This window comes from Chanodichthys erythropterus, chromosome 10 (genome assembly GCF_024489055.1).
Source record: "Chanodichthys erythropterus isolate Z2021 chromosome 10, ASM2448905v1, whole genome shotgun sequence".
Classification (NCBI taxonomy): domain Eukaryota; kingdom Metazoa; phylum Chordata; class Actinopteri; order Cypriniformes; family Xenocyprididae; genus Chanodichthys; species Chanodichthys erythropterus.
The window spans coordinates 59,077,132-59,092,672 of NC_090230.1; the positions used below are offsets into that span (position 1 = coordinate 59,077,132).

At 34.7% G+C, this 15,541-nt stretch overlaps 1 protein-coding gene across 12 annotated transcripts in view; it reads right to left on the reverse strand.

Annotated features, from left to right (window-relative positions):
* Nucleotides 1-15,541, reverse strand: part of ppip5k2 (diphosphoinositol pentakisphosphate kinase 2) — a 43,975-nt gene that overhangs the window by 12,948 nt on the left and 15,486 nt on the right. For 7 of the 12 annotated variants that reach the window (XR_010896234.1, XM_067398403.1, XM_067398408.1 and 4 more), the window contains exons 11-27: nt 15,305-15,406; nt 14,245-14,331; nt 14,027-14,102; nt 13,800-13,909; nt 13,351-13,436; nt 12,701-13,029; nt 12,341-12,523; nt 11,463-11,604; nt 10,746-10,969; nt 10,503-10,630; nt 9,989-10,103; nt 9,736-9,843; nt 9,277-9,393; nt 8,901-9,071; nt 3,767-3,808; nt 3,487-3,660; nt 532-604 (exon numbers count right to left, since the gene is read on the reverse strand). Coding sequence is in view for 11 of the 12 variants with exons in the window: in XM_067398403.1 (XP_067254504.1) it covers nt 532-604; nt 3,487-3,660; nt 3,767-3,808; nt 8,901-9,071; nt 9,277-9,393; nt 9,736-9,843; nt 9,989-10,103; nt 10,503-10,630; nt 10,746-10,969; nt 11,463-11,604; nt 12,341-12,523; nt 12,701-13,029; nt 13,351-13,436; nt 13,800-13,909; nt 14,027-14,102; nt 14,245-14,331; nt 15,305-15,406 (2,267 nt within the window). In the remaining variant the exon portion in view is untranslated. The remainder of the gene's footprint in view (nt 1-531; nt 605-3,486; nt 3,661-3,766; nt 3,809-8,900; nt 9,072-9,276; nt 9,394-9,735; nt 9,844-9,988; nt 10,104-10,502; nt 10,631-10,745; nt 10,970-11,462; nt 11,605-12,340; nt 12,524-12,700; nt 13,030-13,350; nt 13,437-13,799; nt 13,910-14,026; nt 14,103-14,244; nt 14,332-15,304; nt 15,407-15,541) is intronic. The other 5 variants (XM_067398411.1, XM_067398410.1, XM_067398409.1 and 2 more) reach the window with 2 other exon arrangements.

A 15,541-nucleotide genomic window follows, 5' to 3' on the forward strand; every position in this document is an offset into this window, starting at 1 on the left:
GAGTGAAGAGTATTGAATGTCACACTGCAGGACATCCAAAACCATTTCATGTCTCCTACCCATCTACAATTAATTACTAAAGAGCTATAATTACACAGTAAGACAAAAGTATATGCTTCCACATAAACCATGGAGGTTTGTGTATAAACGGCCTACAAACACACAAAGGACATTACAAGCATATATGAGAGTCAGCACTGTATTAGTCAGCTGTGTGGCAAAAATCTTAGAACAGTGTGTTTCAGAGTAAAGCTCACTGACAGTATTACACATTCACTTCCAATTCAGACCCAAATTAATTGGTCGTTAAGTTTAAAGAATCAAGAGAGAGCAGCCACAATAACATCACACACAACAGAGATTAGAAATGGAACGGCAAAACATTATATTGGGACACAGAAAACCAGGACAGTATGTCAGAGTTCCTCCATAATGAACATCCAACAACAACATTCAGGATATTACAAGATATGTCTGCTGACTTTATAATATTAAGATGTGCGCTACGAGATCCGTGAGTGCTCATCTTACCGATTCCAGTGGTGAGCTTGTGATCGGCGTGCAGTCTGCCCGGTCTGCTGTGGCTGTTGTTCTCTGACAGAACCTGAATAGGCACAAGCAGAAAACAATAACTGCTCAACAAAAACTCAACCTTCATCCTTCTTTGTTCATAAAGGCAATTTACAGATAGACAGATGTTAATAAGCAGCACTGTATATGTGAGTTCACAGGTCTATACAAAAAGAAAAAGAAAAAACCCAGCATGAAAAAAAAGAAATGGATCATGCGTTAAGCATAGCCACACAGACTCCATTCCATATCAGAAACAGGAAATGAGATCAGGAATGCAGAAGGTATGAGGACAAACATGGCAACAGTTTATAGAGTATAACTGAACAATCCACAATTTCAAACAAATTGCATTTGCATCCATGTAAAACCCAACAGAGCAGGGAACAAAACGGTCACAGCCCAGTTATTTTTCTCTGTTAAAAATTTCCGTTTCATGCAAAACCAAAGGAAACTTCAAAATTAGGAATCTACTTTGAGGTGAAAGGAGGTTATCCTGGGCATAGGAAGAGGGTTATTGGACACTAAACAGCACAGAGTTCTCTAAGTCTGAACAGGCTTTACATGAGGCCTAGATCAAGCCACAGATTCAGCCAAGTCCTCAACTACAAGGATTTTCAATGGAGACAGTGGCCCCAAAAATACACTTAAGACACACAGAAAATCTATGCATTTATATCAAACCAATTTCAATTTACCTATGAGACTTTGATTACATTATAACACACTATATCTGCTATACCTTGACATATTTCCAAGGAAAATTGAAAACTGCTTCGATATTTTTCTCATCTAACATTAAGGCATTCAGACATTTTTAATCGTGACTAAAGTGTCCAAATTCTTTTTTGGGGTCACTGTATTTAGTTGAAGACTTTGGCTAATCTGTGCCACCATCTTCAAAACATTTTACTGTGTTAAGAACTTGACCGAGGTTCCCACTTTGTTATAATGTTGTGTAAAAAAAAATGACAGGAAAACTGACATAATGAAGCAATAATATCTTGTAAAACAAAGACACAAGCATAATTATAACACATGAGTTATAATTATTATTGTAAAACATAAAAAAAAAAAAATGTGATGTTCACTAAATGGTTAACCACCATAAACAAATATCATTGATTATGTTGATAGATACTCTTGCTAAGAGCTTCCCACTGAACCGCAAGAACAAGAAATGTCGATTTAACAGTGATCAATGAATATTAAAAGGTGCCAAAGCAGAGGCAAATTCTGTCTGAGGTGAGTGACAAGCAAAATCCACCCCATACATGTATGACATCAGTGACACATATCCCGTAGCAACCCAGAGGTCAACTTTTTATTGGACACTGAAATGGAGCAAGATGCAAAGGACAGCTAATAGCAGAGCAGATGAATGAAAAGAGCTGAGACTCTCTAGGCTAAACATGGATAAAGAGAGTAGATTGGTGCAGAGAGAAAAATAAAAAACACTGAAGGGTTGTAATGAGATTTTTAGTTTATGGTCTGAAGCAGCAGCAAAAGGCCAAAAGTAGCTTTTTTCATAGCCAAAAAGTAACTGACATATACAAATCGGTAACACTTTACAATAAAGTTCATTAGTTAACATGAACTAATAACGAACGGCACTTATACAGCATGTATTAATCATTGTTAATTTCAACATTTACTAATACATTATTCAAATCTTTTTAACATTAGTTAATGCAATACCAACATAAACAATGAACAACTGTATTTTCATTAACTAACGTTAATGAAGATTAGTAAATAGTAACAAATGTATTGCTCATGGTTAGTTAATGTTAGTCAAAACATTAACTAATGTTTAACTAATGAACCTTATTGTAAAGAGTTACCAACAAATAAATATTTTTTCCTCTACATGGAATGACATTCAGGTTTGATTCAATCAGTATCCAAGTCACAATAAATAAATAAATACAACAGTAATATACAAAACTAATTGACAAATTTTGTAAAAAACAAAAACAAAAACAAAAAAACATTTAAAACAATTTAAAGTCAACCTGAAGTGGCATTTGCAACCCATTTTACTTCCTTAAGATTATGCATTTTTGAGAATATTCAAACAGGAAAAATGTGTGGGGCAAGACTTGAGTTTATCCATCAGGAATTGACTGGATGTTAAAACAGCTGTTTAACCCCGAAAAGGTAGAGTTGCTGAAAACATACCTAAAAAAGTTGATCTTGGAGAGCATCTCGACAAAGAAAAAAGGTAATATTTAATCTTCTTTTGCTATTATTACCGTAAACTTTACTTACACTAACATTAAACTACATTAACTATTTATTAACAAGAATCCTTTGTGAGCTACCTATAAAAATGACTAGACTATTTGGCTGCATGGCTTATGTGATTTTTTTTAACATGCACAGATGAATCATAAACAATAAGATCAGTAAAAAATTTTAAAAAAATAAAACTTTTTGATTTCATGTTGACTTTAAACCAACACTGAGAAACCAGTGGTCTATAAAAAAAAAGACGACTGGGTTATAGGTGTTATTACACAAATGGATATTTTTGTGTAAAGAATTACAGAATTTAGTACCAATTAAAGTCAATGGAGAAATATTAAACAAGTTAGTTTTCATATGTTTAGAACAAAAAAAAAAAAAACATTCATTAAGATGCAATGTTTTAAAAAAAATTTGTTAAGACTAAGGTAAAGACTAAAACTATCAAGACTAAGATTCTTGACACAAATTGAAAAGTAAAAAGCTGATATTACAGAACACAAACCAGTGTATTAAAAATCAACAAAAAACATGACGGATGAAGTAATAGTGCTCTCTTTTAATTCATCTGCTTTATTAGGTGTCCTTGCTGATCGCCACCAAGATTTTGAGTGTGAATGAACAGTACGTTAGTGGTTGGTGTGAAGAATGAATTAAATTGGTAAAAACCTGTTGCCATGAGCCAAAAATACTGGATGTGAAAGCCAGTGATTTGGGGGAGACTGGGGAGGAAGTTATTTGGTCCCCTGATCTGCGTCTTCGACGCCCAGTACCAACACCACAGGTGTAATGAATCCAGGTACCTATAGAGTCAGGGCTAGACACACTCAGGGGGCTCTCTTCCTGGAAGTGAGACAGGGGGCAGAAACAGCACAGTCATGCAACGTTAACAACAGTCCGGCTACGTGTCCACCAACATTCACTATAGGAAGACAAACAGTGCTCATACTTTGCCAGCAGGCGTCTTGAAAAAGTCTGCCTGCAATGGGGACTAAAAAAGAAAACAAATAAGAGACCGTGGCAATTTCCAAAATAACATACATTTTGAACTGAAACATGAAAAAAATCATGATGCTGTTGAGCATGCTTTTGCACCCAAGGTATTATATACACGCTCACAAGGCTGCTAGCTGGTTTTGGTTGACTGAAACCTGAATGCTTGAAACAATATTGTGTGACATTAGTATGGCAAGATGGAATAATTTGCATCACATTGTACAATAAATACAACAAGCAACAGTACAATAGCGACACGAGGGTGAGGGAATGGCAATTTTCAGTTTTGGTTAGACTATTCCTTTTATTGATATCCTTTCCTTCTTTTGAAAAAAGACATTTTCAAAATCTTTTGTGTTTCATAGAAGGAAACAATTCATAGGGTTTGCAATGACATGAGGGTGAGAGTTGTTACATATACCGTGTGCAGAATTATTAGGCATTTTCTGATCATATTTTTTTTCCAGGCAAATTTTACCAATTCCAAACCACATCAATCTTAATAACTACTATTAATTTTGTTTTTAATCATTTGTAATTGATCTATAATTGTTCAGGAAGGCTGTAAATGAAAAACACCTTGTTTTCAGGTGTGCATAATTATTAGGCAGGTTTTCTTTTACAGGCAAAATGAGCCAAAAAAGAGATTTAACTCAAACTCAAAAATTATTAAATGCCCCAAAAAGGATGCAACACTAATGCAATACTATTACAAAGTTACAGCATGAGTTACACAGTTACTGCTAGATTCTGGAAGATAAATTCTTCACACAGTGGTACAAGTGGATGTAGTGCTGGTCCTTCAAGAGTCACTTTAAATCTGTCTATATAATGAATATAAGGCGTTTTTCCATTTCCAGTCTTCATAAACAATTATATATCCACTTATAAATGATTAAATACAAAATTAATAGAAGTTATTAAGATTGATGTGGTTTGGAATTGGTAAAATGTGCCTGAAAAAAAAAAAATATGATTAGAAAATCAACTGGCCTAATAATTCTGCACATGGTGTATTTCTTTAAAAGTTTGTTTTTTCTGTATAGGCATGGGAATGTGCAATACAACTATGTGTCATGTCTTTTTGTCTAATTTTTTTCACAACATTATCACTTGTCGCCATATCAACAAATCATATCTTTAATAGGGACTTTTAAGCTAAAATTTCCTAAAATTATGTGATAAACACAAACCACCATCGTACTAAAACCCCAAATCTAGAAAAGTTGGGACATTTTGTAAAATGCAATAAAATCAAGAATCTGTGATTTGTTAATTCTCTTTAACCTTTATTTAACTGACAAAAGGCCAAAGAAAAGATTTTCAAAGTTTTCACTTGTAAATATAAATAAATTATGATGGCTGTACAAATGATACACACAAAACGCTGGCGAGTATTCACGTAAATACAGTCAGTTATGTTTTAAGTGAATGTGAACAGTTGAGAGAGAAAAAGCATGTGTAACAGTGAAATGGATCCATGCATTAGGTTTTAAAGTGACAGCAGCCTAATATACCTGCTGCCAAATTATGAGATCATATTAAAAATATCTATATGCACTCCACTAGCCACAGTGGCTTGTGAGCAAAAAAAGTTGATGTCAAGCCCTGAGCGTAATATACAGCCTATTCCATGCTCAAGCACAGGCATAAAGCTTGCTGTAAAGCACTGGCAAAAGTAATGATTATGAATTTTCCTGAGTCAGGAAAAAAAAAAATAGCAAGGAGACATTTTAATTATTTATTAATACACTAGTGTTTTTTGAGTCAGTGTCGGCAGCAAAGATAAAGATTAGGTTGCTGCCTCACAATCTCCGCAGTATAGTGAATGCGCCTATAGGGCATTGCACCTTTCATACAGATTAAATAAGCAGAGAGTATTTCTTTTTGATTTGAATTGGTTCATTTAAAAGTAGACATTTCAAGCTTTTCAAGATATTTCTAAGGTCTGTGAGGCAAGTAGCCTATATTCATTTTTGTGACATACTACAGTTCACAGAGACGAGGCGGCAGAAAGGGTATCATGTTTGTTTTCTTTATTTTACAAAAGGCACAATATTTTCTTGTTATTGTGAGTTTACACAAATAAGAGTAGACACTTTACAGATGTATTACTCTTATCTGTATGACCAAAAATGCCATAGTATTTTAAGTTGCTTCTGCTGTTATCAGAAACAAATGCGATTGTGGCAGCGCCTCCATGTCATGCAGTAAATGCGCTATACTGTAGCTTCCACACTCCACACAACCACTTGGATATGTGCCTAATAATAGCGAACATTTATCCAAGTTAATGTGAGAGCGAGTAGCCAGGTAAAGTTACTACTACTTATATGTTTCCAATGATAAGCCATGCTTGAGGTCGACAGATAATAGGCGAACGTTTGGATTTCCTGGCCGACATACTATAATTACCACAAGGAACTGCCATTAACAATCTGTCCCTCGTGGTTTTTTTTCTGCGACTAACTGACTAATACAATTCTAGTTGACGAAGCCTCTTCTGGTTGACTAACGATTAATCAACTATTAGGGGGCAGCCCTAGATGTATTGATTGATTTTTAAAATTTTGTTCATTTTGAAAAAATAAAAAAAAAAATAAAAAAATCTTACATAGTGTACGTTTGACATGAAGTTGTACAACACTCCCAGAATAACAACATCGACAATTTCACTCCCATTTTTAGCCTGTTTATATGCTTTAAAATGACATAAAAGAAACTAAAGAAAAACAAACAAACAAACAAACAAAAAACATCATCCTGTTTCCTAAAAATGAAATACATTCAGGAAAAATATTCAGGAAAGAAACTGAAATTGAAAAGGCTTTGAGCCAATTCATTAAAAATTAAGGACACATAAAGGCATATCGACATGTAGAGAGATGGATTTGAAATTGATGAAAATTGCAAGCACTTTTTCCTCACTGATGCATGATGTGACAGCAATGGAAAAAAAATGTAAGGGAAAAATAATTCAATATGCACAGTACGTACACTACCAGACAAAAGTTTGGAAACAATGAATTTGTTTCTTGAGATCTTAAAAACCTAAAAATAAATGCTTATGCTTTAAAATGTTTGAATCTGTATAAAAACAAATTTGTTTACAACAAGGTCTCATTTGTTAATAAAAGTTAACTACACAATTAATACCGTACTTCTACATACTTCAACAGAATGTAATGAATATTAATTTCAATAATTGCTAAATATACATTTAAAATCAAATGTTCTATCTGTTAAGATTAGTTAATACACCTGTATTTTTTAAACTAACATTAACAAAGATTTATTGTATATTGGTGTAAAAATATACTGCTCATTGTTAGTTAGCTAATGCATTAACTAATGTTAACAAATGAAACATTATTGTAAAGTTAATACATTTCTTAAAAGTAATAATTTAATTAGTATTTTAATTTAAAGTGCCCCTATTATGCTTTTTTCAAATATTACCTTTCATATACCTTTCATGCCTGAAACGAGTCATCATTAATTCCAGTTTTACTTTCTGCTCAAACATATGTAATTTTGTAAAAAAAAATCTGCATAATGACAGTCTATGATCTTCATTGGCTGCCTGCAAACAACATCTGCTTTGACCTTCAAACACTGGAGTTGTAGCTCAGACTGGAAGTTTTCTTTGTGTTGTTCATGTCAAGAAGATGCTGTTTTCTGCATTTGCCCTTCCAAAGAATGTTAGTATCACTATTTATCAAGTGCTGAGGAAGAGCTGAAATTCAGATATGCCAATGACAATTTGATTTCTGACACGCGCAGTAAGCGGTCGACCAGTCATAACAGACTGGGCCATCTGACCAATTAGAGCAGAGTAGACCAATCACAACAGACTGGGGCCGACTGACCAATCACAGCAGACTGGGTCATCTGACCAATCAGAGCAGAGTAGACCAATCACAGCAGACTGGGCTGTCTGACCAATCAGAGAAGAGTTGACCAATCAAAAACAGACTGGGCCATCTGACCAATCCGAGCAGAGTAGACCAGTCAAAACAGACTGGGCCATCTGACCAATCAGAGCAGAGTAGACCAATCACAGCAGACTGGGCTATCTCAGGCTCTTGGAAAGGAAGGGTTTAAAGAGACAGAATCCTTTATCAAATTGTTTCAGACACTGTGAGAAATGAAGTGATGCTGCAATATAAATTATGAGAAAGTTAAGGTGTTTTTTTGACCTTGGATCCATGTAAACCTATTGTAAGAGACTCTAAAACAAAATTAGGAACCTTTAAAATAGCATAATAGGGGCACTTTAAAATAGCTGAGTCCAGTATACTTGGCAATTGAGTCTGTGCAGCATCTCACTAGTGAAACTATGAGTTTAATTCAAAAATAGTGAAATCACCACCTAGTTGCTGAGAAATAAAATGTAGCAAAGTTATTTCATTGATAAAAGTTGCAGGGAAGTGTTGACTAGTTTCTGTGCTCCTTAAACCTTCTTGGGCATTTGAGTGACTATATGTATGTGCGTACATTTGCTGCAACGAAGGCAGCACATTAATTTAGGACGTTGATTAAAGGGTCATGAAACGCTAAACATTTCTGAGATGATTTTTGTGTTGCACTTTAATTTTAGGAGAAAAATAGTTAATTGTCTTCTGGGTTTAAAATCTACATTATCTTAACCTCAGGATGTACTTTTTACAACGCTATAGTACATTGAAGACACATAATTATGAATGAATTGTGGCCTTGACTTTGTATATATATATATATATATATATATATATATATATATACACAGTATACAGTATATATATATATATATATATAGAACCAAATATAAAAAAAACAACTAAAAAAAAAAAAAACACTTTTAAAAAAAAAAGTGCTTTGTCACACTACACACAGATGGATTGTTTCACTTAAATTTGATGTAAAGGTTTGAGCTTTGTGTAAATAAACCTTAACTCCTCAATTCATGACTGCCTCTATCTAAGCTAAGCTTCTATATATGAACAATATACATATGTATGGAAGAATAGTCATAAATTGGAAATGACTTGATTACTTAAAGGAAAGTTTTTAGAGAACCTTTATAGTGACAACATCTAATAACTTACTTCCACAGAGCCAATCTTTTTGGAGCGGGGAAGAGGGGACTTCCGGTGGATGTAGATGGGATCTGACACCATGGGGCGGAACATCATAAGGGCTCGATCCGGCTCGTCTCGTTTGGCACCACTGGCCTCCTCGTCACTGTCATTATGGGATTTCTTCTTGGAGCCCTCATTCTTAAGAGACATTCAACATTTAAAAACATTTGAGATCAAAGGACAGAGATTAAGAAACACTGTAAATGAAAACATTTAACAGTACATCAATAGCAACTCTCAAATGAGATGGATTGTTTCTTTTATGACCAAGTCCTTCCCAAACTCAGCAAGAGGAAATAAGCAGAATAAAAAAAAGCAGTCATAGTCATCAGTCACAGCTAACCTCTCTAGATGCTGGTCTATATCCAAATCCAGATGGCAGGTTTTTATCTTCTTCACAGCCTTTAGCTCCTGGACTGAAATGAAGTTCCACATGGAAACGGTCCTCTGACGAAGGATCCTACAAATTCAAACCCCTCATTAACACAGTATTAAAAGGGTCACATGTCTGTACTCATACATCATACACGCCTTAATATAGATAGGATGCAAAACTTTATATTTTATCCATTCTTAAATATAAGCACATTGATTTTAGTTAGAGAGTTTAAAAAGTACTGCATAACGTAGTTTTGTGTGCTAAAAATATGATCTTGCATGCGCAGAATTATGACAAAAATGATTCTATTATTCTATGCATTTCTTGGGTATCAAAACACAGATAAACAAAAGCTGTTTATAAGTATTTTACTTATGATTTCTGCCATTTAAAAGTATTGCATGTGTGCTGACATCCTGGTACCTTGTTTGGGTCTTCATAGAGCATAATGACTATCTGTGTCATGTAGTTCAGCTCACTGACTATTTTAAGGTAATCCATGGCTCTCCTCCATTGGTCATCTTTGGCCTCCTGAGGATACAGTGAAAAAAATTCCTTTGAGCAGAAATACATTTTGCTTGGCATAGCAAAAATAAACAGCTAGAATATTACTATGTACTTATTATTACATTTACATTACATGTTTATATAAAAGATTATATAAATAAAGACATACATCACAGAGGGCTCCGTAACGCAAGATAGACAGCAGTGAGTGTACGTGACTCTCACTGGTGAAGTAAAGTCTGGTCCGCACATGGCGTTCTGGAGACATGACTCCGCTGGAATACCTGTGGACAGAAAAATCAACTACACTTACAATTCAGGTCCACAATTCACCCAAAAAGTGAAAGATTAACAGTCAAATATGAATACAATGTTTCACAGTTTATATGTAAGTTTTGAGGACGTTCAACAGATGAAAAAATGATGAGAGAATATAAAAAAGAATCCAAAGATGAACTTAACTTTAATGAGTTTGGAAAAACATGAGAATTATTAAATGACAGAATTGATTTTTTGGGTGAACTATCCCTTTAAGTTTTTACATGTGCAATGAATGTCATAAGATCAAGGACAATTTTATTCCTCATATCGTAACCCCTTCAGTTCTTGAACTGTTGACTAGTTCTTAATTTGTCAAGATAAGATCTCTGTTATGAATGTTATTTTCTCTGACTAGGTCTTACACTGGGTGCAGTTTATTAACAGTGTCATCGTCTTGTGTCCTCTGTAGGTCAGAGCGGATCTTGCGAATAAGAGGTGTACAGTAACCTTTGGCTATGTCCAGTTTCTCAGGTTGAGAAATACCATATTCCTGACAATAGCAAATAAAGACAATTACCAAAAATTGTTCAAGAAAATGTACCAGCTCTCATAATTCATTACATTGATCTTTGATTAAAAGCAAAATTTAAAAAAAAAATAGTCACCTGTGGGATGACAATGTCAGCCAGTGCTTTGGATAACCGGTAAATTTCCATGGTGTTGTCAAGCTTTAATGAACTGTTGTGCTGCACGTCATATTTGATGCAATCATAGATATCAGGTATCTTGCTGATGTTGTATCGGCCATTCTTCATCTTGAAATCCTTTTCGAGTTTAGACCACCGACGCAGCATCAGCTCAAGAGTCTCACTGTGGTATAACTGGATATCTGATTTAAAAAAAAAAACATATGCCACTGAATTAGATGCCCTCAACCACACACACTCTCTTCAAAACCCTGTCCACTAAAGAAAACTAAAAAAAATAAATAAAATAGCTTTTAACATCAAGACTAATTGCAAATACAAAAAATTAACAAAATGTAAACTAATCTGCATATTTATAAATATCTCACAATAAAAATAGACATAAAAAGAGACTGAGAGACAATTATACTACTTACTAAATAAAAATAGTTGCACTTTAATAGGGTCAATAACACGTGAGGATGAAATGCATGTGCCATTTTTTAAGAAATCTAAAAGAGTCTAAAATAGTCTCAATGTAACCATCAAGAAATAACAGATCAATTATTAAAAGTTAAAAAAGCTATAAACAAAATTAATTTTTGAATCAGGTATATGAATTATACTTAACATGTCTACAAAATATGCACCACTAAATATTTGTAAGAGTCCATCAACACCATTTTACACTTGTACCTGCTGATTTGGGGTCTTCCATTCTTTGGCGGATCTGCAGCGTTAGGCTTTGAATGAGGGAGTACACCTTATCACATGTCTTCACAGGGTTTTTAATCATCTGCATCGACTTCACAAGAGATGTGCTAGAGGTGGGCGCCAGCTGGTCCAAAAATAAAACAAATCATCACTCACAGATGCTATCTATATTTAGTGCAAAGAGTGGCAGATACAATTTGCACCTCAGTGTATTGTAGTACATTATAAAATGATAAAACAATATGCAATAACAACATATTCAGTGAATATGACATTTATTAAAATCATAAATAGATGCTGCCTTATTGGGACATTACTTGTCCCTGACCATAAAGCCCTCCCTCCCTAACCCTATATGATAAACACTTTATTTCCACAATTAAATACCTGTTAGGAACCGGTTATATCCACTTTTTAAATATTTTCTTCATTTTTATTTAAAATAAACACCTCTCTGAATGAGAAGAATGAGCTTAGAAAAAGGTGGATTCAAACTCTGGTTGGTTGCGTCAAAAGCTAACGCCACCCGCCTTACTCGCCACAACACTGATCCTGTTAACAGATGGGTTTCTCTTGTAATTTTGTCTAGCTCAAACAGACATTCGTGGGTGGAGTTAGTAAATAGCCTCTGCCAATATGGCTTGGTGTAAAAAGAAAAATTAAGATAAATTGGGGGGTCAATTCCTTTTCATTAATTAAATGGTCTAATGATGACTACTACTTAAATTATAGTTCCCGAGATTAACAACAAAATACAATTCTTCACAAACCAATTCTTTTAGAAATGTCCTACTAAAAGTATCTGCCATCTCTAATCTTTTAAGCAACCTTAAATACGATTGTCCTAGATTGGCCCTGACCTTCTCAAAGTCTTCTGGCGTGAAGTCTCTGTCCTTCTGCAGAATCTCATGAAGTCGTGCTTTGACTTTCTGCTGGCAGCTGCTTAAGGAGTCACTGTCACTGTCCAGAAGGCCATTCATATTGGCACTTTTTACCATCTGAACCAGGATGGGCGTCAGCTCTCCCTCTAATGCCAGCAGGCCCTGCGAACACCAGACACACTCTTGCTCTGACTCATATCTCAGTTGTTTATATGAGAAATTAGTATGAATAAACATGATTCAAAATAAACATTAAAGCATGCGATTAAAAATATTTAAAACTGTTTATACTTTTAACAACATTAACATATTCATTTGAATTTTGAATTTTAATGCTACTTTTGCGAATGCTGCAGCAGTCATCTGAACACGTCCTTCATCAGAGGCGTATATCTTCAGGTCATGCCTATATGTGCTGTGCAGACGGAGAAGGCCACAGCCGGGAAAGCCAGCATAGTCGCCTAAAACGCAGGAGAAGAACAATAAGCAACAAGGGCCAGACATAATAACAACAGTATTGAACACAGTGGGTGTAAAAGTACCTTGTCCTCCAGGGTACATACACCTAAAGGCCCGACCAAGCTCTTCAGCCTGCACCCTGCCTGCTGGAGTCAACTCGCCACCCCACTTCAAAACCAGCAACAGCGACGGATCATCCCTCCGCACGTCTGAAACACACACATAATCAATATCAAAGGCACAAAAGTGCACTATCAGCCTTTGTTAAAATAGGAAGGAGAGAAAAGGTGTTCATGACCATTTAAGTGGAAAGGATTTTGATAGAAAGTTCTGCAATGTGGACCAAAACATCAGAATTTGGTCTACATAAGACTGCACTAAAAGAAGTCCCTTTAATTACATAATGTATACCCTTTAATTTTTAATAAAATGTACCTGATCTTATACATACATAAAACTATGAAAACAGATTGAAGTTCTAAGAAACAGCATAAAAATCAGCCAAAAGATACATGGAAGACCATCATTACCTTCCTCTTCACTGGATGTTTTAGGGCAACCATGTGGCAGATATGTTAACTGAACCTTGCGATTAATGCCAGAAAAATGACCGTACCTGAACAAACAAAATGAGATATTAGAAAAAAAAACTGAAATATAGCTGTATATTTAAATATAACGGGGCCAAGCATGACAAAGTCATAAGTGGCATAAAATTGGGCTGGATATAGTTTCCCCAGAAGAAAACTAAAGGTGATGATACACAGAGCAACTTTCTGAGCAATGTTTGAGCATTGAGAATGGCAACAAATTTCGATCTAAAGTATCCAGATAGTAATTTGTTTGCCATTCTCAATGGGGAAGTACCCAAGTAACATCGCTTGACAACATTGCTCAAAAAGTTGGCCCGGTTATCATCACCTTAACAGACACTTACATGTTGCTTGGCCCCTAGTAATAATCTTAGCAGAACACTTACATTTCAAGGACAGTTTTCAGCTGCTCGAGCTTTGCTTTACTCTCCTCGATTTCGGAATCGTTATTTTGGCCGAGCTCTACCAACAGCTGCCTGGCAATGTCCAACACTTCCTGTTCAATTCAATCAAATATAACAAACAATTGTGCAAATTAGATCATCTTGAAATTAATGCTTTAGATAAGTGTGGTGAATACTATTTGTTATTTATTGCTAAAACAAAATTTTACTTGGAGTTGCTTTGGCTTTTTCAATTTCAGTTTTCCACTTTTGTAGCCTTCACATTTTTCAAAGAGGTCAAAAAACCTGAAAGACACAACATGAGAAATTAATAAAGGATAGTCTTTAGCTGAGCATACGGTTACATTGAACTTCATATTCTTTTGGAGTTAGTGACAGTTTATAATGAAGATTGCTTGGTGACAGAGTAGACCTAAAATGTCCGTACCTCTGATGTCGAACTTCCATTTTCATCTTCTGTTTGGGAGTTCTGTCACCATGTCGAATCACAGCAATTACGCACCTCAACTCCATCCTGAAAGTCACACAGCAGCACTTGAAAGGATATTTGTTTTGAGCTTATGCAGAAATAAAAAGATATAAATCAATACTTCATTATTAATATATACACTTCCCAGACAAAAAAGGGCACAGTTTGGATTTAAATAGGCAAATGCTAAAGAGTCTATGACTGGATCATTATTGATTGTGATTATTATGTTTCTAGTATGTTATATGTTTGGCAACAGCTAGCTTTTCAATTCTTAAACAACCATGTATGAAAACACATCATGGCCATATTCCAGGATGACAAAGCCAAGATTCATCAGACTCAAATTGTGAAAGAATGGTTGGGAGGGAGCATGAAGAATAATTTTCACACATGAATTTCGTTCTTTGAAATCAACTTTGAAATTGTACATATTTTAATGAAATCTGAGAGATTTGTGTCCCTCCATTTAAAAAGTCCATAATTACTTTGATGATTCAAAAAGTTCAATAAAAACATAGTAAACAAATCCATATGAATTAAGTGGTTTAATCTAAGACACAAATGCATTATATGATGAACAGACTTAATTTAGACCTTTAATTCAACATAAACATTGATCAATGCTCATACACAGAGAACATCAAATAACAGATGCTTCAGAAGACCTGGATTAAACCACTCAATCCATATGGATTACTTTTACAATGTCTTTTTAACTTTTAACTGAAGTGTCAACGTTTTGGTGAATGGATTTTCAAATGGAGAGACATGTCTCTCAGAACAAATCTTCTTTTGTGTTTCAAAGACGCACATAAGTCTTATGGTTTGGAATGACATGAGGGTGATTAAATGTGAATTTACAATTTTCATTTTAGTTTAATTTTTGTCAGAACAATTCCTTAAAGAACTTCAAAGAAAAAGATTGCACTAGCTAAGATACTAATAGCATTGTTCATGTAATTAACACAAGAAATTTGGAAGATTGTGATGTTCGTATTTGCTCGTAAGGACATACATCGTTCCAGAGGTTGTGGGAACTATGGGAATATCCTCTGCTTCTAAAGGTATAGACCACGGGATCTGAAACTGTGGAGCCAATTCTCTCATGATGATATTCCTGTTGAGCAAAAGGAAAATAATAATCAATTGACTCAACTGTGTTTAAACAAATACACTAACATAAATACATTATACGAGTTGATAATTTATGAATAGCATAAATCATTCATTACCATAAATTCTCATAGTGTAT